Consider the following 24,231-nt stretch of genomic DNA (forward strand, 5'->3'; position numbering starts at 1 on the left):
GAAGATGGAGACAATAGTCCATGATTATTGTCTGTTGGTCATGCTGGACTCAGGGGCTTCTCCCAGCTTTTTGCTCAAGGCTGATGCTCTGCCACTTGAGCCACATTTCCACTTAGAGCTTTTTGATGGGTAGAAAGCAGTGTCAGATATCTGTGTGCCCAGGCTGGCTTTGAACTAGGATCCTCAGATCTCAGTCTGTTGTGCAGCTCAGATTACAGGCATGAACTACCAGCACCTGGCAGTGGTGGATGATTAAATTTCCTACACCATAGATATGCAGAGTTGAGGATCAGAGGATGCATGCAAAGCATGGTGTCTGCCTTGAAAGAAATCCTTCAGTAGGTACGTTTGTCTCACTCTGAAAAGAGAGGCGCGCATAGAAGGCAGAAGCACTACCACATATGAGAAGGAAGCTATTGAGGACTTCCTGTGGGTTAAACACCTACTGATTCAGCTCAATATGTTTTCCTCATGACCTCAAAACAGAGATGTAGGAGGCTGAGGTCTGAGGATCATGGTTCAAAGCCAGCCTAGCCAGGAAAGTCTGTGAGACTCTTATCTCTAACAAACTGCTCAGAAAAAGCCAGAAACGAACCTATTAGGGGCCTGTATCCCTTTTCCTGCATATTGCAGCACCCATGTTTAGTGAGTGGGCTGTAAAGTCCTGTCTGAAGCTTGCTTTGAGCTAATAATGAAATTTCCCCTTGCCTGTGGTCAGGATTTAGATCACAGGCTGGGAAGGCATTGTTTCCTCAACTAGGTGTGAGCAGCTGGTCCCTGTAGCTAGCTAGCTAATAGTATATTTAACCTAAGCTTCTATTTTTAATTTAAAAAGAACATTTTGTTTTAATTTTATACTTTTAAAAATTTCATTTGAGAAACTTGAACATTTTCCCAGCGGAGACCAGGTTTTGAATTCACCAACAGTTACACAGGTAACTCATATACCCTAATATCCACTAGTACTGGGGCTTGAACTCCAGGCCTTGCTCTGGCTGGGCTTTCTTGCTCACAGCTAATGCTGTATCACTTGAACTCAGGGCCTGAGCCCTGTCTCTGGCTTCTTTCTGCTCAAGGCTAGCATTCTACCACTTGAGCCACAGTGCCACTTCTGGCTTTTTCTGTTTATGTGGTGCTAAGGAATCAAACCCAGGGCTTCATGTATACAAGGCAAGCACTCTACTGCTAAGCCACATTCCCAGCCTGTCCCTGAACTCTTGCTCAGAGCTAGTGCACTACCACTTTGAATGAGTGACAGCACCACTTCTGGTTTTCTGGTGGTTATTTGGAGATAAGAGTCTCACAGACTTTCCTGACCGGGCTGACTTTGAATCACAGTCCTCAGATCTCAGCCTCCTGAGTAGCTAGGATTACAGGTGTGAGTCACCAGCGATGGCTTCTTTCTCTTCTTCAATTTATTGAGACAGGGTTTCAACATATAGCCCAAGCTGGCTTCAGACTCACCACGCAGCCTCACATTCTTAGTCCCTTGTTGCAGTCTCCTGAGTACTGGGTATCTGCCTCCACACCATTGTGCCTTAATTAGTTTGCATGCCTTGGGTTCTGACTTAAATAAAACATCAGTTAAATGCATCTCATTGAAGATTATGGAAAGGTGGGTGCTAGTAGTCTGTAATCCTAGCTACTCAGGAGGCTAGGATCTGAGGATTGCAGTTCAAAGCCAGTCTAGGCAGGACCATCTGAGAGTCTTATCTCTAATTAACCACACACACACACAAAATATCAGAAGTGGAGATGTGATTCAAGATGTAGAGCACCAGCCTAAGGGATAGCACCCAGGCCCTGAGTTCAAGTCTCAATATCAGCACTGAGAGAGAGAGAGAAACAGAGAGAAAAGCGAAATAGCATCTCAACTCCTGCCCTGTCTTTGGTCTTTAAAAAAAAATTTCATTGTCCAGATGATGTCCAGAGGGGTTACAGTTACATACGTCAGGTAGTGAGTGCATTTCTCTACATGCTTCAGAAATGCCTGTGCATTGATCCTTCCTTAAAGTGTGTGGCAGATACCAGAAGTATTTTGTGTCTGGCGAATGAGCATTCTTTCTTCTGCAGATCTGCAAAGATTACAAAGGAGAGGGGCGCAAACAGACGTGCAGCGAGCATGTCCCCTGTGAGAGACTGCACATCTGTGAACACTTCACCCGCGGGAACTGCAGATACCTCAACTGCAACAGGTCCCACAACCTGATGGACAAGACGGCACTCAGCATCATGCGAGAGCATGGCCTGAGCCCTGACATGGTTCAGAACATTCAAGACATCTGCAACAACAAGCATGTGCGGAGGAACCCACCCCGCTCCAGAGGTATGGGCTCGCCCTTCAGTCACCCCATAGAGCTATCAAATAAACAGGTTCCAAGAAATCAGCCCTGGGACAGTGGCTCACACCTGTAATCCCAGTGTTGGGAACACATGACCCTCTGGTGTCAGAAAGTGAATACAAACACCAGCAATATAGGAGATTTTGGTCAGGGCAATTTACTTGTCCCCAGGCTAGGCCGGTACACTGGGCAGGGTAGTTCTTCTCAGTTTCATCCTAACCCAGAGGGTGACATTGTCCCTTCTCCTTGTTAAGGAGTTAGGTTTACAATTGGGGGAGCTTGGTAAAGTCAGTGGAAAGTTCCCACTGAAGGTGGAAGTGGCCTATAAATCCATGGGTAAGGATGCATACCTTTAACATGACTGGCTGGTCACAGACAACACAGATGATAGTTATAACTGAAGTCAAGAAGCATATAATTCCAGTACTCAGAAACATCAGTATCTCTTGGTGACATTACAAGATGGAGGTACTTAGGTTTGACAGAACAGATTGCTTTTTCTCACACTAGCTCCCGAGGATGCTGAGGTCTGAGGATTCCAGCTCCAAAGCAACCCAGGAAGGAAAGTCATCGAGACTCTTTATTTCCAATTAATAACCACAAAGCTAGAATTCGAACTGTGGGTCAAGTGGTAGAGTGCCAGCCTTGGGAAAATGCCCAGCCAAGCCCCAGTAACCCCGTAAAAGTATTCTAGGAATTAAAAGCACCACCCCTATAACTGCTGTACCTGTTTACATTCAACTTTCTACATTTCCCTTCCAAACTTTGTTCACATGAATGTGCCATTTAATCTGATTGCAATCACGTGTGTGTGTGTGTGTGTGTGTGTGTGTGTGTGTGTGTGTGTGTATTGCAGGTCCTGTGGCTTGGACTCAAAGCCCTGAGCACTGTCCCTGGCTTCTCTTTGCTCAAGGCTACCACTCTACCACTTGAGCCACAGCGCCACTTCCATCCTTTTCTGCTTATGTGGTGCGGAAGAATTGAACCCAGGGCTTCATGCATGTTAGGCAAGCGCTCTACCGCTAAGTCACATTCCCAGCTCTCATTAGTATATATTTGAGTTTCCAATTTGGTATTTTTTACTTGGCAGCATTTCCCTCAGATTAGAAAAATGGTTACAATTTTCCAAAGTACACTGCTAAATCTGCCTTCTTTCCTTCCTTCCTTCCTTCCTTCCTTCCTTCCTTCCTTCTCTCTTCTTTCCTTCTTCCTCTTTTTTGGGGGGTTGGGGTCGTGGGGCTTGAACTCAGCCTCCTGAGTAGGTAGGATTACAAGTGTGAGTCACCAGTGGCCAGCTTTGTTTTTCTTCTTCAAAGAAGGAAATAAAATGAGTGTGTGTGTGTGTGTGTCCGTGTGTCTGTGTGTCCGTCCGAGTCCTAGTATTCACACTCAGAACCTGGGTGTTCACTGTTCCTTAACTTTTTCACTCAGGGTTGACACTGTACTGCTTGATCCACTCCTCCACTTGTAGCTTGTTGCTGGTTAATTGGATTTGTCTGTCTGGGCTGGCTTGGAATGTCAGTCCTCAGATGTCAGCTTCCTGCGTAGCCAGGAGTACAGGCGTGAGCTAGTGGTGCCTGGCAGGACAAATTACAGCACTTGGACAGCAAGGCTGGAGAAGCAGAGGAGACACCGTGATAGAAACTGAATGTTGTGAACTCTTCATTATTTGGCTCTTTTATTTTCCTCTTCCCAGCTCCTTCCTCAAATCATAGAGCTCCACAGGCATCGCGAGGTCGAAGCAAAAGTCAAGACCGGTGTTATCAGGCCAGCCCAGAATTCGTTTCATCTGCTTACAAGGCCTGCACACCCGGCCCAGATGGCACTGGTTTCTCGGCTTTTGTTGAGGATGACGTGCATCTCTTTGATAACTTCAGCTATGTGTGGAGCAAGGATCAGGCTCAGCCTTCCTCAGCCTCTTCGAAGGTTGCCAGTCTTGGAGCAACAGCTCAAGCAGGAGGAAGCCAGAGGGCATCCAAGGATGATGGTCTCCACGACTTTTCTTACAGGAACCATGCTGACTCAGCCTCTAATCAGGTTGTTTCTAGCTCTCTCCTTGGTGTTACAAAAACATCCATTGCCTCCAGCAAGGGCCTGGGCATTGTTGCATCAGATCACGTGAACGTCAAGGGCAAGAGTGGAACTCAAGACATCCAGGAAGTCCTTCTTAAACATCAGGCTGATGGAGTGGCCACAGATCTAACTTGCCCAAGATCTGCTAACTACAGAGCTGCCACCAATGACCAGCGAGAAATAGCATTACCTAGGAACCATCAGAACAACGGAAGCGCTTTCTGTGATCTCCAGGCCACTGGCAAAATTACTGATGGTGGTAATAACCCAGGATTGACATTTTTGAATGGTAAATATGAAGGGAACCCAGTCTGACTGGTAGAGCTATGCTCAACACACCAAAGAACGCTACTCACATTGTGAATGAAGTTTACTAATGCAGATCAATTGTGTGTCACAGGTTTGGGCTTAGAACCAGCAGTCACTGGAGAAAAAGATGCATTCTCCTTGAGAAGTAAGGGTTCACCAAGGCAGGTCCCAGCCACACCTGGGATAGCCACTGCTTCTACAAAAGTCCACACGCTGCCCCAGTCATCTCTACCTTCCTCCATCAGCAGAGCTGCAGACTATGGGGCCCAAGGCCCTGCCCACACTCCTGTGAGCTCCACCAATGAGCACTCACAAAGGACCACAGTCTCTTCCCAGAGTAAGTCACTGCACAGAGGGGCACCGTGTTGAGTCTGTAGCAGTGCGTGAGACGGGGTGGTAGCAGTTTCGTCAATCTGACTACAGTTAGAGGCTCACGGATAAAGGGTGGTAGTGGTGAAGGGACCAAAGTATAAGGACAGAGAAGAACCAAACCATGGAACCACATAGAAGATATGGCTGCATTTGCTAGAACTGAGATGAGCACAATCAGAGTGTACCACAGGCCTATCTGTCGCTGGCATTTTTGTTGTATGGAGTAGCTATCTGGCAATGTGAATCCCAGAAGTTTTCTTGAACGTGGTTCCCATTTTGGGGAACTATAGGGAGTTCTGAAGCTGAGCTATGAGGCTCGGAAAGGGTTAAGAGGTTGGAAGGCTGCCTCATTATTACACAGAAGGCTGAGAACTGAGCCCTGGAAAGGTTGAAACATAAAGTAGGATATCATCTAAGTGATGTGTAAGTTTCAGTTTTTCCCCTGAAGCAATAGGGGAGCCAGTTACTTAAATGCACACAAACTCTGTTTCATATCAGTGCTTGTAATTACTTTCTGCATGTACATATGGTAACCTTCCCTGTACTAAACTAAGTGATTAGGCTTGCTTATACAACTGGGTGTTCAAGAGTGAGCCTCGAACCTTAAATCCTGCTCCCTGGGCTTGCTCTATCTAATTTCTCTGTCCTCATTTCTTCTGCTCCAGTGTCCTGTCCCAGGTTGTGGGGAGCAATAGGGAATCTTGTTTCTTTTGGTGAAACCGTGTAGCCTTGGGTTTTTAATTTGTTTGTTTGAACTGTGAAGCACTTACTCTCGTTCTTGTTTTACAGATTCTATGTCTGGGGTCTCAAGTATCACATCTACGACGAATAATGTTGGACCAAAGGAAATTTGCCTAGACTACCTGTATCGGGGTTGTCAACTGGCAGGTGAGACAAAGCTTCTGCTCTGAGCACAGGCATGCCAGTATTTCCCCAGGACTTTCCTTTTGTGTCTTTTAGGTAAATACCCAGACACAGAACTGGTAATTAGATATTTCATTTGGGGCAAACCATGTTCCATAGTGGATGGGTCATTCTTCATTGCCACCTGCAGGGTACAAGGGTTCACATTTCTCCACATGTTTACTAGCACCAAGGAGATAAGTAAGACACTCCTCTCTTTCTGTCCTTGATGGGAAGCCATTTCCAGAGGATTAACGTGGGAGGAATGGCCAGCCCGCCTTAGGCTGGTGCCTGGGATGGAATGAAAGAAGGAGAGAGCCTACTTAGCATGGGCATTCATTCCCTCTGTGTCTCTCTACCTTCTCGTCTCTCTACTCCTCCCTTCTTTCTCTCCCCTCCCTTTCTCCTTTCCTCTTCTCTCTCCTTTCCTTCTCCCTCTTCCCCTTCTCCCCCTCCTCACTTCCTTTCTTTTGGATAGCAGCCATTCTAATGATAGGGACTGGTGCTTACATAGTACTGAGCTCGCCACCGCTTACACTGCCAATCTGGGGGTTTCCCTGTAGTACCTTTTTGTGTGAAAGCAGTCATATATCATCTGAACATTTCAAGGCAATGTAAATGTAACAAAGAAGATGACATTTGGGGAGGTGGGGAGGAATAAAAGACACCCAAACAGCTAGAGTCCTGTATCAGGGGCCTCTTATATCAAACTCATTTTTGAGTTTCATTGAATAGCCATTTCTCCACCCCCACCCTCCCAGGGCTGGATCCAGGCTGGTCACACAAAGGGGACATAAGCTAAACTGTCCTTTAGCCATCTTTCTTCTAAGGTTTGTGATTAGAGTGAGGCTTCACATTATCCAGCAATGAAAAGGGCTGCATACACATAAGTCACTATCTAGGTTTGGCTAGCTAAGGGGATTCAAAGTGCAAATCGGGTCAAGAAGCATCTTTCTGGAAGGGATGGGTGTAAAGGCTGGGCTGCTGTGGGGGAGGGGAGAAAAGGTAGCTATAAATTGGGGAATGAGCCCTTCCTATCTCAGCCTCCTGAGTAGCCAAGGGTTACAGGTGTGAGCCACCGGTGCCCCGCGGCAGTTATTTCCTGATGAAGTTCCGTGGGCAGTAAAGGAACCTGAGTTTCTGAGGGCTTGAGTCCCGTTCTGAGCTTGTTCTTCCATGGGGCAATGCAAGCTGAGCCAGGAAGCCATGGAAGGGAAATGTTGGCAGAGAGTGGAGAACACGCTCTGGGGTTGGGGGGTTGGGGGGCTGGGGGAGCCAGCAATGGTCTCGGTTGAATTTTGTCCTCATCCACAGACTCCTGTCTCTCTTTCTAGGCAACTGCAACAAAATCCACTTTCACCTGCCCTACCAGTGGCAGGTGCTGATTTCCAACACCTGGCTGGACTTGCAGGCCATGGAGCAGATCGAGGAGGCCTACTGTGACCCTGAGAAGCCCGTGTGAGTGAGTTAGTGACTGGACTCTGGCGGAGGAAAGCCACGCCCAGTGCGAGGCTCATGGCACACAGAGCCCGGCTCATGCCACGAATTCTGGGAATACTTGCTAACTCATGAAGTGCACAATGATATGATTATGTGTTGATGCCAGCTGTGTGTCCTGCAGAAAAACATAGTGCAGAGGTCATTGCATTCATTTTAGAGCTGTAAAACCTTTAAAAAAGTGTGACGTGAGGCCAGGCTCAGTGGCATATGCCTGTAATCCCAGTGGCTCAGGAATGGAGGTTGGGAGGATTGTGGTTAGAGACCCTATCTCTGTCGATGTCTGTGTTTGGGGTGGTCTGTCCTTCATCCCGACTATGTGGGGGGGTGGAGGAGGGGAATCGTGAAAGTAGGGCTCGTAGTCCAAGTTGGCCAGGTGGAAGAGCCTATGTGAGAAATGGCTGAAGCATAAATGATGGGCGAGGGGCACATCTCAAGTGGGAGACAGGAGGAGGGGAGAATGGAGGCTGCAAGGCCCGTGGAGGCCGCCGAGCCTCTCATCGGGTTCTACTTTTCTCTCAGCCTTTTAGTCAAACACGGGGAAATTGACTTCCAGAAGATGCTTTGTGGTTTCCGTCCTATCCGACGCCTCTCCACTCCTTCAGCTGCCATTCAAGAGCTGGCAAACTCTGTCTTCACCACCAAATGGCTTTGGTATTGGAGGCACGAGTCTGGCAAGTGGATTCAGTACGGGGCAGAGGTAAGCGCCTTTCCTACTGTAAGAGATTCAAAACAACAAAAGACAACGATCTAAGCAACTATGAACAAAATACTTGAAGCCAGTATACCTGGATATGGAGGAAAACACTTATTTGTCTTTTCCCACATACTGCAGTAGGCCTGGGAAACAAACAGATTAATTGCTGTGTGTGTGTGTGTGTGTGTGTACGTGTACGTGTGTACGAATGTATGTGTTTGTGAATGCTTGTGCGTGCTGGTACTGGTGTTGGAACACAGGCCTAGTGTTCTCCTAGTGTCTCTTAGTGTTTTCACTCGGATCTCAGCCTCCTGAGTAGCTGGGATTCCAGGCATGAGCCACCGATGACCAGCTTAGATCGTATTTCTAATGAAAGATTTTGTGTGTGTGCCAGTCCTGGGAACTCAGGGTCTGAGAGTTCTGGGTGGGGAGCTTCTATACATTCCCTAACAAAAGTAGGTGCGTGTGCTCCTTCCCAGAATCCCTTGCAGCCTAGCTTAAGAAGCGAGCCACATTCCTGTTCAAATCTTTTGGCTAAAATAAAACTATAACCAGAACAGTGCAGATCGCCTAAACACCAATCCTTCACCTTTTTTGTTTGTGTTTAATTGAATCGAACCAGCTTGACAACCAGCCCAGTTCAGACATCGACTCTTCGTACCTGGAGTCCCTTTATCAGTTCTGCCCCAGGGGAGTTGTGCCATTTCAGGCGGGTTCAAAGAAGTATGAGCTGAGTTTCCAAGGTGAGTTATATGTCCTTGGAAGCCAGAACCTTCTGTGTCTGTGGGAGAGGGAACAGTTGTTAAACATGGCCATACTCAGGGTCATGGACATACCCAAGGTCATGGCCATACTCAGGGTCATGGACACGCCAGGGTAAAGGTTCTTTGTATGTGAGCACGTGCTAGTCCTATGGCTTGAACTCAGGACCTGAGTGCTGTCCCTAAGACTTATCTGCTCAATGCTGACACTGTACCACCTGAGCCACAGCTCCACTTCTGAGTTTTTGCTGGTTAATTGGAGATAGAGTCTCATGGACTTTCCTGCCAGTACTGGCTTTGAACCACAATCCTCAGATGTGTATGTACCTCCTGAGTAGCTAGGATTACAGGCATGAACCATTAGCACCAAGCTTCTGTGGATTTTTGTTGTTGTTTTTTGTTTTTTGGTTTTTTTTTTGCCAGTCCTGGGGCTTGGACTCAGGGCCTGAGCACTGTCCCTGGCTTCTTTTTGCTCAAGGCTAGCACTCTGCCACTTGAGCCACAGCGCCATTTCTGGCCATTTTCTGTATATGTGGTGCTGGAGAATTGAACCTTGGGTGTCATGTATACATGACAGTCACTCTTGCCACTAAGCCATATCCCCAGTCCTTTTGTTTCTTTTTTGCCAGTCCTGGGGCTTGAACTCAGGGCCTGGGCACTATTCCTGCCTTATTTTTGCTCAAGCCCTCTACTACTTAAGCCACAGTGCCAGATTCTGGCTTTTTGAATCCAGGGCTTCATGCAAGCAAGGCAAGCACTCCACTGCTAAGCCATGTTCCCAGCTGTTTTTTTTGTTGTTTTTTTTTTTTTAATCTTAAAGATAAGGCTACTGGTTGCAACCCATAATCACCTGTGTCTGATTTAAAGCAGCTTAAATAGGTGCTGTTTGTTATCCTTAGCACGTCTCTTCCTTTGATGTATCATCAGATTAATTTCTAAAGATACCTTCACCACTTGGAATCAGACTCTTTTAATTAGGGCAACAAAGGATACAGTGTTCGTTTTGTTTTCATAGTCATGGAGCTTGAACTCAGTGCCTAGGAATATCCCCGGGTTTCATTTTGTTCAAGGCTAGCACTCTTCCACTTGAGCCACAGCTCCACTCCAGCTCTTTTTCTGTGTATGTGGTACCGAGAAATTGAACCCAGGGCTTCATGCATGCTAGGCGAGCACTCTACCACTAAGCCACATTCCCAGCTCCATTTTTACTTTTTTTTTGCCTGAGATGTCTTTTTTTTTTAATTTAAATTTTTATTATTAAACTGATGTACAGAGTGGTTACAGTTTCATACGTTAGGCATTGGATACATTTCTTGTACTGTTTGTTACCTTGTCCCTCATACCCCCCTCCCTCTTCCCCCTTTCCCTCCCCCGTCCCGCCCCCCGGCCCGGAGGTGTTCAGTTCACTTACACCGAACAGTTTTGCAAGTATTGCTTGTGTAGTTGTTTGTTTAAGACTGATTTTTTTATTTTTGTTTCTTAAGGGATGATTCAGACAAACATTGCTTCCATGACGCAGAAGGACGTGATCAGAAGGCCGGTGTTTGTTTCCTCCTTGGATGTAGTGCGGATCCGAAGAGGGGCCATGTAAGTGTTCTGAAGCTCTGTTAGAATGATGCAGGTGCTTGGGGTGTCCGCAGCCTCATCACCCAAGTATCTGTGGCATCTGGATCATCCTGTGTTCTTGGAAAGCTGCTTGCCTGCCACTATACTCTCCCCCCCCCCCCCCCCGCTTTTTTTTTTTTTGCCAGTCCTGAGGCTTGAAGGGGTAGCATATGAGCCACAGCACTGTTGGGAAAATGGAGAAGAGAAAAGGAATAGGGGGAACTCATGTTCAACCAGGGATGGCAGGTTTGGAGGTTGTTCTAGGGGGTGAATTTGGGACCAGGCTTATATGGGTCTCAGCCAGGAGGCAGAGGTTAATGAAGGAGTCACTAGGTCTAGCCAGTTGGGGCCCTACAAAGGGTTGTTTACAGCTGGGCCTAGGTGTGAAGTCCTGCCTGCCTATCAAAGCAGGTTCCTCTCTTGAGGTTCACCTGGTGTCCCTACAGGCCTGAGGAAATAGGATGGGGGGGGGGGGGGAGAAAGGGGTGTCAATCTTTAAAGCACCACTTCCAGCCTTTCAGCCCTGTCATTTCCTTGTGTATTGTGTGTGAGGAAAGGAATTGTGAAGCAACATGGTGTGACTGAAAACCTAGCAGGTGGAATACTAGAAGTGAGAGCCAGAGCTGCAGTTCAGGCACAAGGCCCTGGGTTTCCATCCTTAGCACTGGTAGAGAAATAGCAGTAGACCAGGAAACCCGTTTCTGTCACCAAGGTTTATATAAGTCTCTAAGATACTCCAGGCCTCAGCTTCTCCACCTGTGGGTGGCTGGACTCATGGGCTGTGTGGAAGGAACAGTCGAATGTTCTGGGTTTTTATTTTACCGTAGATTCTTCTGAGTGCCTTGAATTGGGCTGGGTAGATTTGTAGAGCATGAGAGGCTAAGGAAAAAGGGTCGATGGAGCTGTTGGATTCAGGGCTTTGGAGAAAGATCTAGGAGTTGGCTTTGGTTTTTAGTTTCATTTCACTTGCATTAACTAGGAATGTAGAAAGGAGTTTCAAAGGAAATTTTGTGGTGGGGATTTACTGTAAGTACTGTCTGCTTATGGAAGTCAGTAAAGTCTACATTGCTCATGAACCTTCTTGGAAGGGAATTTCCTCCTGGATGGTTGGAGTATGATTATATAAAATGGAATTCAAAGCAAATGTCAGACCTAGCTTCTTTTCTTTTTTGCCAGTCCTGGGGCTTGAATTCAGGGCCTGGGCACTGTCCCTGAGCTTCTTTTTGCTCAACGATAGTAGTACTCTACCACTTGAGCCATAGCACCATTTCTTGCTTTTTCTGTTTATGAGGTACAGAGGAATTGAACCCAGGGCTTTACTATCTGCCCTGCACTGTGTATGCAAATAAAGAGTGGGAATCTCAGTTAAATTGTTGAAAATTCAACCCAATCTCTCATTCTAAGGGTTTTCATTTTACATGGGTAAAGGATTAAAGAAAAAGAAAACTACAAGAGAAGAGAAAAAAGACAAGAGACAAATGATGGGGTTTGGGAGGTCTGCAGCTCAAGATTGAGCTCAAGACTGCAGCCATGTTTATTCTTAACTTCCAGCTTATATGCAGTTTGAAAACCAGGAAGTAGCATATGGTTAAAATTCCAGAACACAAAAAGGCTTGGAGTTAGCAATACCCAATGATAGCTAAGACAGAATGAGGTTGGTTAACATAAGAATGGACTCTGGCAGACATAGTAAAGCTTTTCCCATTTTCCATTAAGCCATGTCCTTGCACGTCCTTGAAAACACAGCCAGAGGTCAGGAAGAATTTAACTGCAGCTTGGCTCCCAACAAAAAATTGTTTTTTTTTCAGTCAGGAATAATGGTTCAAACCTGTGATCATATCTACTTAGAAGGTAAGTGGGATAGCAGTTCTGAGCCAGTCCTGACATTACAAAGAAAGTTGGGGAGACTCCATCTCAACTAATGGCTGGGCGCTGTGTTGAGTGCCTAGCATCCCAGTGACCTAGGGAAGCCCAGGGATGACAGCTCAAGCCAGCCAGGGTAGAAGCCAAGTCCTCCCTCACAAATAACCCATGCAGAAAAGGGCCGAGGTGTGGCTCGGTGGTAGATTGCCTGCATGGCTGGCACAAGGCTCTGGGTTCAATCCACAGCACCTCCCAAGAAAATGCAAGACAGACTTTCTCCCTTAAAGCACTTGGTTTTTAAGTGTCGTTGGCAGATACTTCAGCCCACACCTGAGAAATAATAGAGAGGGAAAAAAAGGTCGGGGCATGGCCTACGTGTAGGGCCCTGTATTTAAACCCCTAGACTGCCAAAAATCCACTCAAAAGAGTCATTGCTGTGAGGTTGACAAATTTTAAATATCAACCAATGTAGAGAATCATGTAATAAACTGCTATGAACACAACGCCTTACATCAGTGCCCATATTTTCTCATCTTGTTTCAGTACTCATTTTTTGTGTGTGTGTATTTTTTTTTTAATATTGTCATTTTTTGCCAGTCCTGGGGACTGGATGGACTCAGGGCCTGAGCACTGTCCCTGGCTTCTTTTTGCTCAAGGCTAGCCCTCTACCACTTGATCCACAGCGCCCCTTCTGGCTGTTTTCTATATATGTGGTGCTGGGGATTTGAACCCAGGGCCTCATGTATACGAGGCAAGCACTCTTGCCACTAGGTCATATCCCCAGCCCTGGACATTTTCTATATATGTGGTGCTGGGGAATTGAACCCAGGGATTCAGGTACAGAAGGCAAGCACTCTTGCCACTAGACCATATTCCTAGCCCCAATCCTTCCTTGTTTTCTTTCCTTTTTATTTTTTGGTACCATCAGGGCTTAAACTCAAGATCTTTTACTGCACTTTGTTGTTCATGGCTTGTGCTTTACCACTTGAGCCATGCCTCTGGTCTAGCATTTTATTGGTTAATTGGAGGTAGGTATTGTCTCAGATTTTAATTCCTGAGCTTACTTCGAATCTCAGGCTCCTAAGTAGCTAGGATTACTTACACGCGTGAGCCGTGGGTGCTCACTCTCACTGGAATTTATGTCAGGTAATCAGTATCTTTCTTTGACCAGTGTCACCCTATTTTGCTTTCCCTCATTTGCTCCCTTCCATCCCTGCCATAAATTACATGAGAAGTTAAACCTTTCAGTTCCTCCCCTAAGGATTCCTCCTTTAGTCTGCCTGTGTGTGAATGCTCAAAGCCCTGTAGAGGTTATCATGTCCGGTTATAGTTTAGCTCTAACTTGTACATATGAGAGACAACTTGGGCTGTTGGTTTCTCTGAGCTTGGCTTACCTCACTTAGCATGGTTTGTTCTAGGTTCAGCCTTTTCCCTTCAAATGGCAGTCTCCTCCTTTCTGATGGATGAGTAAAATGCCATTGTGTAGACATAGCACATTTTATTGATCTACTCATCAATTGTAGGGCATCTGGGCTGTTTCCATAGCTTGGCTATTAGGACTAGTGCAGCAGAGAACATGGATATGCAGGTGTCTGTGCTCTATCCTGACTTGTAATGTTCTGGGTGGAAGGCCAAGAGTGGAGTTGCTAGGCCACAGGGGAGTTCTTTCTTTAGGTTTTTGATGTCTCTCCAGACTGCTGTCCAGAGTGGTTTGTAGTGCAATAGGGTTCCTCTTTCCCCATATCTCCCCCTGCATTTGTTGTTCAAATTCTTGATGGTAGCCAATCTAACTGGAGCGAGGGGGAGTCTCAGAGGTGTTTTGATTTGCATTTCCTTTATGGCCAGCAATGATGATGCCCGTTTCCTCTTGTGTCTCTTTGCATTCTTCTGAGAAGTCTCTCCTTTGCCCACTTATGGATTGGTTTATTAGTTTTTCTTGGGGGGGGGGAAGCTCCTTGTATATTTTGGATATTGGGCCTTTGTCTGAAGCATTGCTGGTACAAATCTGTTGGCTGTCTTTCTCTTGTCAAGTCTCTCCTATTTGTTTTGCTCTAGGACTCTTCAGAAAGTTCCTATCTGGGCTGGGAATATGGCTCAGTGGTCGAGTGCTTGCCTTGTATGCATGAAGCCCTGGGTTCGATTCCTCAGCACCACATAAACAGAAAAGGCCAGAAGTGGTGCTGTGGCTCAAGTGGCAGAGTGCTAGCCTTGAGCAAAAAGAAGCCAGGACAGTGCTCAGGCCCTGAGTCTAAGCCCCAGGACTGGCAAAAACAAACAAAAAAAATGCCTATAAATTGTAATATTTCTCCTATTCCCTCTTGCAGTATTTTCAGAGTTTCAGGTCTGACATTGAGGTGGTTGATCTACTTTGGATCCTGGTGCAGCAGCATCCCATTTTATCCATCAGGGATCCAATTTTAGTTTTATACATATGAATGTCCAGTTTTCCCAATACCAATTACTAAAGAGGCTATCTTTTTTCCACCATGTATCTTTTGGCTCCCTTTTCAAATGTAAAATAACTGGAGGTATACGGCTTTATTTCTGGGAATTCTGGCCTGGTCCCTTGATCTTTGGGCCTGTTTTTGTGCTGTTATCAAGCTATTGTTAATATAGCTCAGTAGAGCTAGGGGTCTGGGATTGTGATGCCACCAGTGTTGCTTTTTTTTTTTTTGCGCCTAGAATTGCTTTGGCTATTTGAGGCCTTTGTTGTTCCATATGAATTTTTGGATTGTTTTCTCTCTCATTGAAAGCTGTCATTGGGATTTGGATGGGGATTGCATTTAATCTCTACATTGCCTTTGGTGATCTGGCTATTTTCACAATATTAATTCTACCTATCCATGAACAGGGAAGGTCTTTCTGTTTCCTGGTGCTGTGTTTATTTCTTTCTTTAGATAATTTTTTTGTTTTCATGATGAAGGTCTTTTGCTTCCTTGGTTAGGTATCTATGTATCTATCTCTCTCTCTTTTTTTTTTTGAGGCTACTGCACATGGCATTGTTTTTCTGATTTAACTCTCTGCTTGTACATTGTTGGTTTTCAGAAAGGCTACTGATATTTATGGGTTGATTTTGTATTCTACTACTTTGCTGAAGTTTTTGATCAGCTGTAAGAGCTTGGGAATGCAGTCTCATATCTGTTAGATATAAGTTGATATCATCCGGGAATAGGGATAGTTTGACTTCTTTTTCTATGTGAATCCCTTTTGTAACATTTTTTGTAAATCCCACAAAGGCTGTCATTTCTCTGTAAATGTATTAGGTATGTCTCTAACAGATATACAAGACTGTTGAATAATAACCCACCTAACACATCAGACAGTAATTGCTTAATATCACTTAATACTTGTTTCAAGTCATGGTGTCTGTTTTGCCATTGTCTTCTAAATGAACTTTTGGCATCCAAACATTATCCGTACATTGCATTTGGTTGATTGGTCTCTTAAATTTCCTTTTTACTCTATTACACCTTCCCTCTACTTTTTTCATGCATTGTGTTTATGCTTTTAAGAAGCTGGATAATTTTAATTCAAAATTTACTAAACTGTTTTCCGATGGGTCATTTGACAGATAATTTCTGTCAATTGATGATTTGATTAAGGAGGCTGATTAGATTTAGGTCCAGTTTGGGTCAATCTGCTACAAAGGATGCTTTGTACATCCTGTCACCTCTTATTAAGGGCATGCATAACATCCCATTGTCCTATTTTTAGTGAAGCAGATTAAGTCACTGCAGTCTGATCCTTCCATTACAGAATTCCTCACCTGGTCTATTGTTAATGCTGTTGATAGTCTCTTGAATAGTTTCAGGCTAGGTCCAGTATGTCATTATGTGTTGCAAAATGACATCTGTTGTTTTGTTTTAAATTCTGTTTTCTGGGAGCTATTAGGTGTGACTCATCTAAAGAATTTTTCCTTAGGTCTGTTACCCTGAAATGCAGTTCACACAGGAAAAGGCGAGGTCTTTCTCCTGGACTCCTGTACTTGAGTCTCTGTCATTGGCAAAGAAGCTCTTGCTCCTTTGAAGTTGAGCAGAAATAGGGAGAAAAAAAGAAAAAGCGTGCTTTTAGATTGTAAACAAGTAGAAAAACAGCACTTAACTTAAAAAATAATGAATAGTTTCTACTTCAAGAAAAAGAAACAAACCCTGCCAGTACCCTGCTGGTATCCCATACCTGTAATCCTTGCTACACAGGAGACTGCAGATCTGAAGATTGTGATCCTAAGCCAGTTCAGGCAGAAAAGTCCATGGGACTCACTTATTTATTCTCTTCTATCCAATTAGCCAGTGAAAAGCCAGAAGTGGATGTGTGCCTCAAGGGTGCCAGCCTTAGCGAAAAAGCCAAGCGAGAGCTCAAGGCTCTGAGTTCAAGCTCTGCTACTGGCACAAAAACAAACACCAACCTTGATTACTGGTACAGCTCCATCAGGATATGCAAGGATGTTTAATTAAAAAAAAAAATACAGCAGTTTGTGTTTTTCGCTAGGAAATCTCGGCTTCATGGCCGTAAGTTGGGGTAGAACATCATTTGAGCTTATGGAATGGGAACCAAGTGAATTCTCTCTCCTTGATGTGTAGGTTTCAGTCTCTGGTGAGCAAGTCAGAAGCTGTAACTCCAAATGTGCCTCCTCAGCAGGCTGCTGACTCCTCCAATGCCTATGAGGTACGTGGCTTTTCCGTGCTTGGCGGGGGATTCCTTTAAAGATGGGGAAGGACTTGTGATACCCATATGCTTGCTCCTCTGTGTGAATGAATGGATGCGCTCTGTAAATCGCTGGCATTCAGATTCAAAGGCAGACCTGAAATGGGACTGTGTTGCTTTTCCATCAAACAGCTGACCTGTAGGGCATGCAGTGGTTTGAGGGCCTAGCCACATGTTCTCATCCAGGCAAATTCTCACCACAACCCTATGAGGTAGATCATAATGCCTGTTTTTTGTGTATGTGTAGATTTTTAAAAAATAATTTATTGGTATTATTATGGTATTGTACAGAGTGGTTACCATTTCAGAAGTCAGGTGATAAGTAGTACATTCCTTTCTTTCTTTCTTTATTTTTTTTGCCAGTCCTGGGGCTTTGAACTCAGGGCCTGTGCACTGAGCACTGTCCCTGGCTTCTTTTTGCTCAAGGCTAGCACTCTGCCACTTGAGCCCCAGCGCCACTTCTGGCTTTTTCTATATATATGGTAGTGAGGAATCAACCCAGGGCTTCACGTATGCAAAGCAAGCACTCTACCACTAGGCCATATTCCCAGCCCTGTGAGTACATTTCTTTTTTTGGACAATGTCACTCCTTCCTTCACTTTCCTCCAGTTTTAGCCTCCCATCCCTGCCCACAAGTGACGGAGATCATTTTCCACATTGTGTCTAATAAATAGCATGATTGCATTTGTTCATCCTTCCTCCCCCCGTTTCTGTATGCCCTTTATCCTCCAAAAGAAAACAAAAAAAACCAAAGCAGAAGAAAACACTACCATCACCACCAACAACAAAAAAATCCACGTTTCCTTCCTTCCTATAAATGTTTTTTCTCTTGTTGTTTTGTGTTGGTACTAGTGCTTGAATTCTTGCTTGCCTTTTCTGTTCAAGGCTGGTGTTCTACCACTTGAGCTATAGCTCCACTTCAGCCTTTTTTTTTGGTCATTTGTGGGGCTTGAACTCAGGGCCTGGGCATTGTCTCTAAGCTCTTTTGCTCAAGACTAGCGGTTCTATCACTTTGAGCCACAGCACCACTTCTGGTTTTTGAGTGGTTAAGTGTAGAAAGAATCTCATGGGGAGGGGGAGTTTGGGAATATGGCCTAGTGATAAAGTGCTTGCCTCGTATACATGAAGCCCTGGGTTCGATTCCTCAGCACCACATATATAGATAAATGCCAGAAGTGGCGCTGTGGCTCAAGTGGTAGAGTGCTAGCCTTGAGCAAAAAGAAGCCAGGGACAGTGCTCAGGCCCTGAGTCCACACCCCAGGACTGGCAACAAAAACAAAACAAACAAAAAAAGAATCTCATGGGGACTTTTCTGCCCAGGATGGCTTTGATCTGTGATCCTCAAGCCTCAGTGTCCTAAATTGCTAGGATTACAGGTGTGAGCCACTAGCACCTAGCAATACCTCTGTTTCACAGATGAGAAAACTGTAACTCAGAAGTAACCGTGACTTGGCTCTGTGTATCTCACCTAGCCTCGTTTTGCAAGATCATGCCTAGACCATCTCCCTTCAGCTTTTGTACAGAGGTCTGCTGCGCTGTGCAATTACTGCTGATTGCTTTGTCAACGTGCCGGGTTTGGAGCTTTTGGCAAATAACCTGCCAGCTCTCTGGCTGCCCATGAGGTGTCCTTTTGTCTTTAGTCCTCATCTTTGTTAGCCATAAGTGTGAGGAGACCAGGCCCTGGACAGGCTGGCCCAAGGCAGCCTGTCCTACCTGCTGCCCCAAGCCTGGCAATGGTCCTTGTGGACTGGGGGGGTGGGCACACATGTTCGTGCAACACGCTTTTTGTGTTTCCGGCTTCATATGTACATGTTTCACGTTTGTTCTAGTTGTTGGAGCTCAGTAGCAACTGTGGAGAATATGCAAAAGTGAGCGAGCACTTTAAGAATTCTATGAAAAATTTCAAGATTGAAAAGATAAAAAAGATCAACAATCAAAAACTCTTGGATACTTTTGAAAGGTTGGTGGCCACATTTGGGCTTGGTTTTGTGGGGTCTTTTTTGTGTGTTGTTTGTTTTTTGATGCTGGTATTGGGGCTTGAACTCAGGGCTTCATGCTTCTGCTTAGCTTTTTCATCCAAACCTGGTATTCTACCGCTTGCCACAATTCCACTTTGAGGTTTTTGGTGGTTAATTAGTTAATTGGAGATTAGAGTCTTACACATTTATCTGCCTGGGCTGGCTTTGATCTGCAATCTTCAGATCTCAGCCCCCTGAGTAGTTAGGATGACAAGTAGGAGTCACCAGTACCCAGCTACATTATGAGATTTCTTTATAGAAAAGTGGAGTTTGCTAAGCTATTTTCAGTTTATATTTACTGCTTAAATTTAATAGCCTACAGTTGTTTGTTTGTTTCTAGTAGTTTTTCCATTGTATAAACTTGAGTTCCCCTCTTTTAGTTTGCTAAATTTACAGGTCAGTGATTTCTAAGTGTCTTTAAAAAGTTTTCACAATTTTATAGCTCTGGCCTTCACTGTTTCTTTCTCTATTTTTGCCATTCCTGGGACTTGGACTCAGGGGCTGAGCAATGTCCCTGGCTTCTGCCACTTGAGCCACAGCGCCACTTCTGGCCATTTTCTGTATATGTGGTGCTGGGGAATTGAACCCAGGGCATCATGTATATGAGGTAAGCACTCTTGCCACTAGGCCATATCCCAAGCCCCACTGTTTCATTTTTTTAAATTAAATTTTATTGATAAGGTGATGTACAGAGAGGGTATAGTTACATAATAAGGTAGTGAGTACATTTCTTGTCATATTTGTTACACCCTCCTTCCATTATTCTTTCCCTTCCCCAGTTCAGATCAGCATATATACAATTTCCAGTGTACCAGAATCATATTCAGTGACCACAGGAAATATGTCAAAGGAAATTCACCTAGTACATTAAACATAATGACAACAGTAAAATCCTCCGGTTTCCATCTCTTGGAGTTCATTTTGCTTAGCCTCATCTTATATAATCATATGTATGTAGCTGTTGAGCTATTGTGCTCAAATTATTTTAAAATTATTATTATTTTAAAATAAAAATTATTTTTAGCCAGGCACCTGTAGCTCATGCCTATAATCCTAGCTACTCTAGAGGCTGAGATCTGAGGATCCAAGTTCAAAGCCAGCCCAGGTGGGGAAGTCTGTGAGACTCTTATCTCCAATTAACCACTAGAAAACTAGAAGTGGTGCTGTGGTCAAGTGGTAGAGCTCTGTCCTTGAGCTGAAGAGCTCAGGGACAGTGCCCAGGCCCAGAGTATTATCTTTAAGTAGTTGTACATAGGAGGTGCATTTAACAAAGCAGTTTATAAGTACCAGGCATCTTGGGTCAGTGTCACCCTTTTTGACACTCTCACGTCCCTTTCACCAACCCCTTTCCCTTACTTTCATTCATTGTCTTTTTTTTTTTTTTTGGCCAGTCCTGGGCCTTGGACTCAGGGCCTGAGCACTGTCCCTGGCTTCTTCCCGCTCAAGGCTAGCACTCTGCCACGTGAGCCACAGCGCCGCTTCTGGCCGTTTTTTCTGTATATGTGGTGCTGGGGAATCGAACCTAGGGCCTCGTGTATCCGAGGCAGGCACTCTTGCCACTAGGCTATATCCCCAGCCCTCATTGTTTTTTTTGGTGGGAGGGCGGGGTGCTAGTCCTGGCTGCGGCTTGAATTCAGGGTCTGTGCACCATTCCTGAGCTTTTGTGCCCAAGGCTAGTGCTCTACCACTTGAGCCACAACTCCACTTCTGGCTTCTTTGGTAGTCAATTGGATGGAATAATCTCATGGGCATTCCTACCTGGGCTGGCTTTGAATCTTGATCCTTAGGTCTCAGCCTCCTGAGTAGCTAGGATTATGCGTGTGAGCCACGGGCATCTGGTTTCCCTTATTTAATTGGTGGCATATACAATGAACTTAATTGGTGGTATATACAATGAACTTAATTGGTGGTATATACAATGAACTCTTGACTGTGTTTTCACATTTCAATTTTGAAAGCAGACGATTTAAGATGATTTCAAGATAATTAGACTGCATTTGTGATGGATGCTATTACCTAGAGGAAAGGGAATGTCTTGGTGGTAAATCCTACACTTCCTTCTCATAGGAAGAAACTGACGATGAACCAGAAAGAGGAGAAACTTCTCTTTTATGCAACAAAACGTGCCCATGTAGATTCCATCTGTGCAGATAATTTCGACTACAGCCATGGAACTCATGAAGACAAGTATGGAAAAGGTTTGTACTAGAATTAACTAACTAGCAGAGTCGTACTCTACATGCTTCTGCTAAGAGGGACATGGAATTGCTTTGGAGTAAGCAAGCATGTCTGGAGCTCAGTGGATATGTAGGGAAAATAAGTTCACAGTTCCTTAAAGACCTGCATTATAATAGCTCCACTGATCTAGGGTTGAGTGCTGGGCTTGAACTCTTGTTTTAGAGATTTAAAAAAAAAAATGCCTCTCATGGGGCTGGGGATATGGCCTAGTGGCAAGAGAGCTTGCCTCGTATACATGAGGCCCTGGGTTCGATTCCCCAGCACCACATATACAGAAAATGGCCAGAAGTGGCGCTGTGGCTCAAGTGGCAGAGTGCTAGCCTTGAGCAAAAAGAAGCCAGGGACAGTGCTCAGGCCCTGAGTCCAAGGCCCAGGACTGGCCGAAAAAAAAAAATGCCTCTGGAGAAAACCCAAAAGAGTCCACAAAGAACTGAATGTTGACTTTTTTTGGGAAATGGGCATCTTTCCTGTCCTCTGTCCAGTGGCCGTTTGCTGTGCCTTGGATTTGGATGACGGTGTCAGGCTGTGCGGCCCTGTGAACTCTCAGCCAGGGAAGGGCACCTTCCTTGCTTTACAGGGGCGTCTTATTTATTTTTGAGTCAGGATCTCAGTACTTATCCCACGCTGGCCTTAAACTTGTGCTCTTCTTGCCTCTGCCTCCTTTGTGCTGGAACTGTAGGAATGCATCCCAATCAATACTAAGGGTAGATTATTTTTGGCAACATTATCCTAGAGAAGTTTGTTGAGCACAGCAGACTGGAAATGGAGCCTAAATGCCATGCTAGCGGATAACAGATTTTTCATGGGGAATGGGGAAAATAATTGGCCCATTGTGGGGCTTGAACTCTGGGCCTAGACACTGTTCTTTGTTTATTTGTCTTGTTTTTGTTGCCAGTCCTGGGGCATGGACTCAGCGCCTGAACACTGTCCTTGGCTTTTTTTTGCTCAAGGCTAGCACTCTACCTCTTGAGCCACAGCACCTCTTCCACTCTTTTTTCTACATATGTGGTGCTGAGGAATTGAACCCAGGGCTTCATGTATACGAGGCGAGCACTTTACCACTAGGCCATATTCCCAGCCCCATAAGAGGGTTTTCTAAATATTAGTAAGGTATTGGGACACAGTCCCCTATCATCTGATTCTCTGTAATAATATTCTCAATCTTCTTCTCATTATGTCTAGGAAATTACTTTGCCAAAGAAGCCTTCCATTTCCACAAAAGTTATGGTTGTGATACTGTGATGTTTATAGCCCGAGTCCTGGTTGGAGATTTCATCGAAGGACATAAGGAGTACACGAGACCTCCTCCCATGTACGACAGTTGTGTGGATACACGGTTGAATCCTAATGTCTATGTCATCTTCGAGAAAAGTCAGACTTACCCAGCGTACTTGATCGAATATGTAGAAACAGAAAAATCCTGTGTGATTAGTTAAGGAATGGTGACTATTAACGATACCTACCCATTTTATTTTCTTACATGACTAGATTGTACCAGATAGTAGGTAGACTTTGATATTCCTTGCCACGTGACCTAATGCCTTAAAATCAGTAGCTTGCGAGCTTTGCTGCACAAAATTTCCAATGCCCAGTTTGCACCCCGCTCCTGGTTACGTCATTCCTCTGGGCATGATCATCACGAAGAGCTGGTTTGTAAAGGTCTCCCCATTGTTCTAATACTTAGGAGAATTTGTGTTATCTTAGTTGTAACTGGTCAAAGCTTGATTGCTAAATTCTCTGTCAATTACATAAACCTTTCTCATCTACTCTTTTAGTCTACAGGATAGCATAGGTGGTTTTGTTTGGGTTTAATTGAAAGAAAATTATATTCATTGAAGTCATTGAAATGAATCATTGAAATGGAATTATATCTATTGAAATCAGGACTGAAGACACTGTATCTTGCCAGGTGCCAGAGTCTCAAGCCTGTAATCCTAGCTGCTCAGGAGCCCGAGATCTTAGGATTGCAGTTCAAAGCCAGACTGGGCTGAAAAGTCTATGAGACTCTTACCTCCAATTAAACACCAGAAAACCAGAAGTGGCGATATGGCTCAAGTGGTAGAGAGCTAGCCTTGAGCTGAAGAGCTCAGGAACCGTGCCCAGGCCCAGAGTTCAAGCCCGATGATCCACAAAAAAAAAAAAAAAAAAATTAAGTATTACTACAGACCTAAATAGAGTACTGTGTCTTATGTAATGAGCTGGTGTAAGGCACAAGTTTCTGTCTTTACATTTCATTGGAAGACAGACACTCCAGGGGCTTAACTCAGATGCAACAGTGAGAACAGGAACAACCAGAGCGAACTGCCCGTTTGGGCTCCTGATCGAATTATGGCACAGAAGCCACATGTGCTGTAATTAATGTCGATACGGAGAATGTTTTCTCAGGTCACGAAATGTCTATATTTTAGGAGGACTAAGTTGCACTAACAAGATTCATATACGCCTGGTTGATAAACCCAAGTGCTGCCGTAGTGGCTTGCTTTGGTGATTTAAAGCTCACTGAGCCAATAAGAAGGGCCAACCAGACTTGTTTTTTGGATATATATATAGAAACAGAAATAGAAATGGCTCTGCTAGGATCTTCTTTTTGTACTTAGGGTAGATCAAATGCCATTGGGGTTTGTTTTAGGATGGCTGGATCAATATGTCCTTTTCTGTTATGATTCAACCCATGCCAATTGCCAAAATTTCCTGTTAAAGTTCCACTTGAGTTGATGTTTCTGTTGGTCAGATTTGTCATCAGTATCTAGAGCTTCAGAATTTCTTAGTTGAAATGTGTTTACCTGCAACAAATGTAGAGGTGATGTCCTCCTTTCATTTCTCTTCCTGGCTCCTGCTATGCAGCCTTC

General features: G+C 44.8%; 1 protein-coding gene across 1 annotated transcript in view; it reads left to right on the top strand.

Annotated features, from left to right (window-relative positions):
* The window catches only part of LOC125345662 (zinc finger CCCH-type antiviral protein 1-like), a 41,688-nt gene extending 18,316 nt beyond the window's left edge, over window positions 1-23,372 (top strand). The window contains exons 3-14 of the mRNA XM_048337714.1: window positions 2,074-2,326; window positions 4,039-4,704; window positions 4,816-5,061; window positions 5,886-5,984; window positions 7,334-7,457; window positions 8,019-8,196; window positions 8,816-8,936; window positions 10,439-10,541; window positions 17,003-17,087; window positions 18,956-19,086; window positions 21,212-21,342; window positions 22,565-23,372. Of these exons, the coding sequence (XP_048193671.1) occupies window positions 2,074-2,326; window positions 4,039-4,704; window positions 4,816-5,061; window positions 5,886-5,984; window positions 7,334-7,457; window positions 8,019-8,196; window positions 8,816-8,936; window positions 10,439-10,541; window positions 17,003-17,087; window positions 18,956-19,086; window positions 21,212-21,342; window positions 22,565-22,818 (2,391 nt within the window). The 3' untranslated portion in view covers window positions 22,819-23,372. The remainder of the gene's footprint in view (window positions 1-2,073; window positions 2,327-4,038; window positions 4,705-4,815; window positions 5,062-5,885; window positions 5,985-7,333; window positions 7,458-8,018; window positions 8,197-8,815; window positions 8,937-10,438; window positions 10,542-17,002; window positions 17,088-18,955; window positions 19,087-21,211; window positions 21,343-22,564) is intronic.
* The last annotated feature ends 859 nt before the right edge of the window (window positions 23,373-24,231 follow it).

Source organism: Perognathus longimembris, chromosome 2 (genome assembly GCF_023159225.1).
Source record: "Perognathus longimembris pacificus isolate PPM17 chromosome 2, ASM2315922v1, whole genome shotgun sequence".
Taxonomy (NCBI): domain Eukaryota; kingdom Metazoa; phylum Chordata; class Mammalia; order Rodentia; family Heteromyidae; genus Perognathus; species Perognathus longimembris.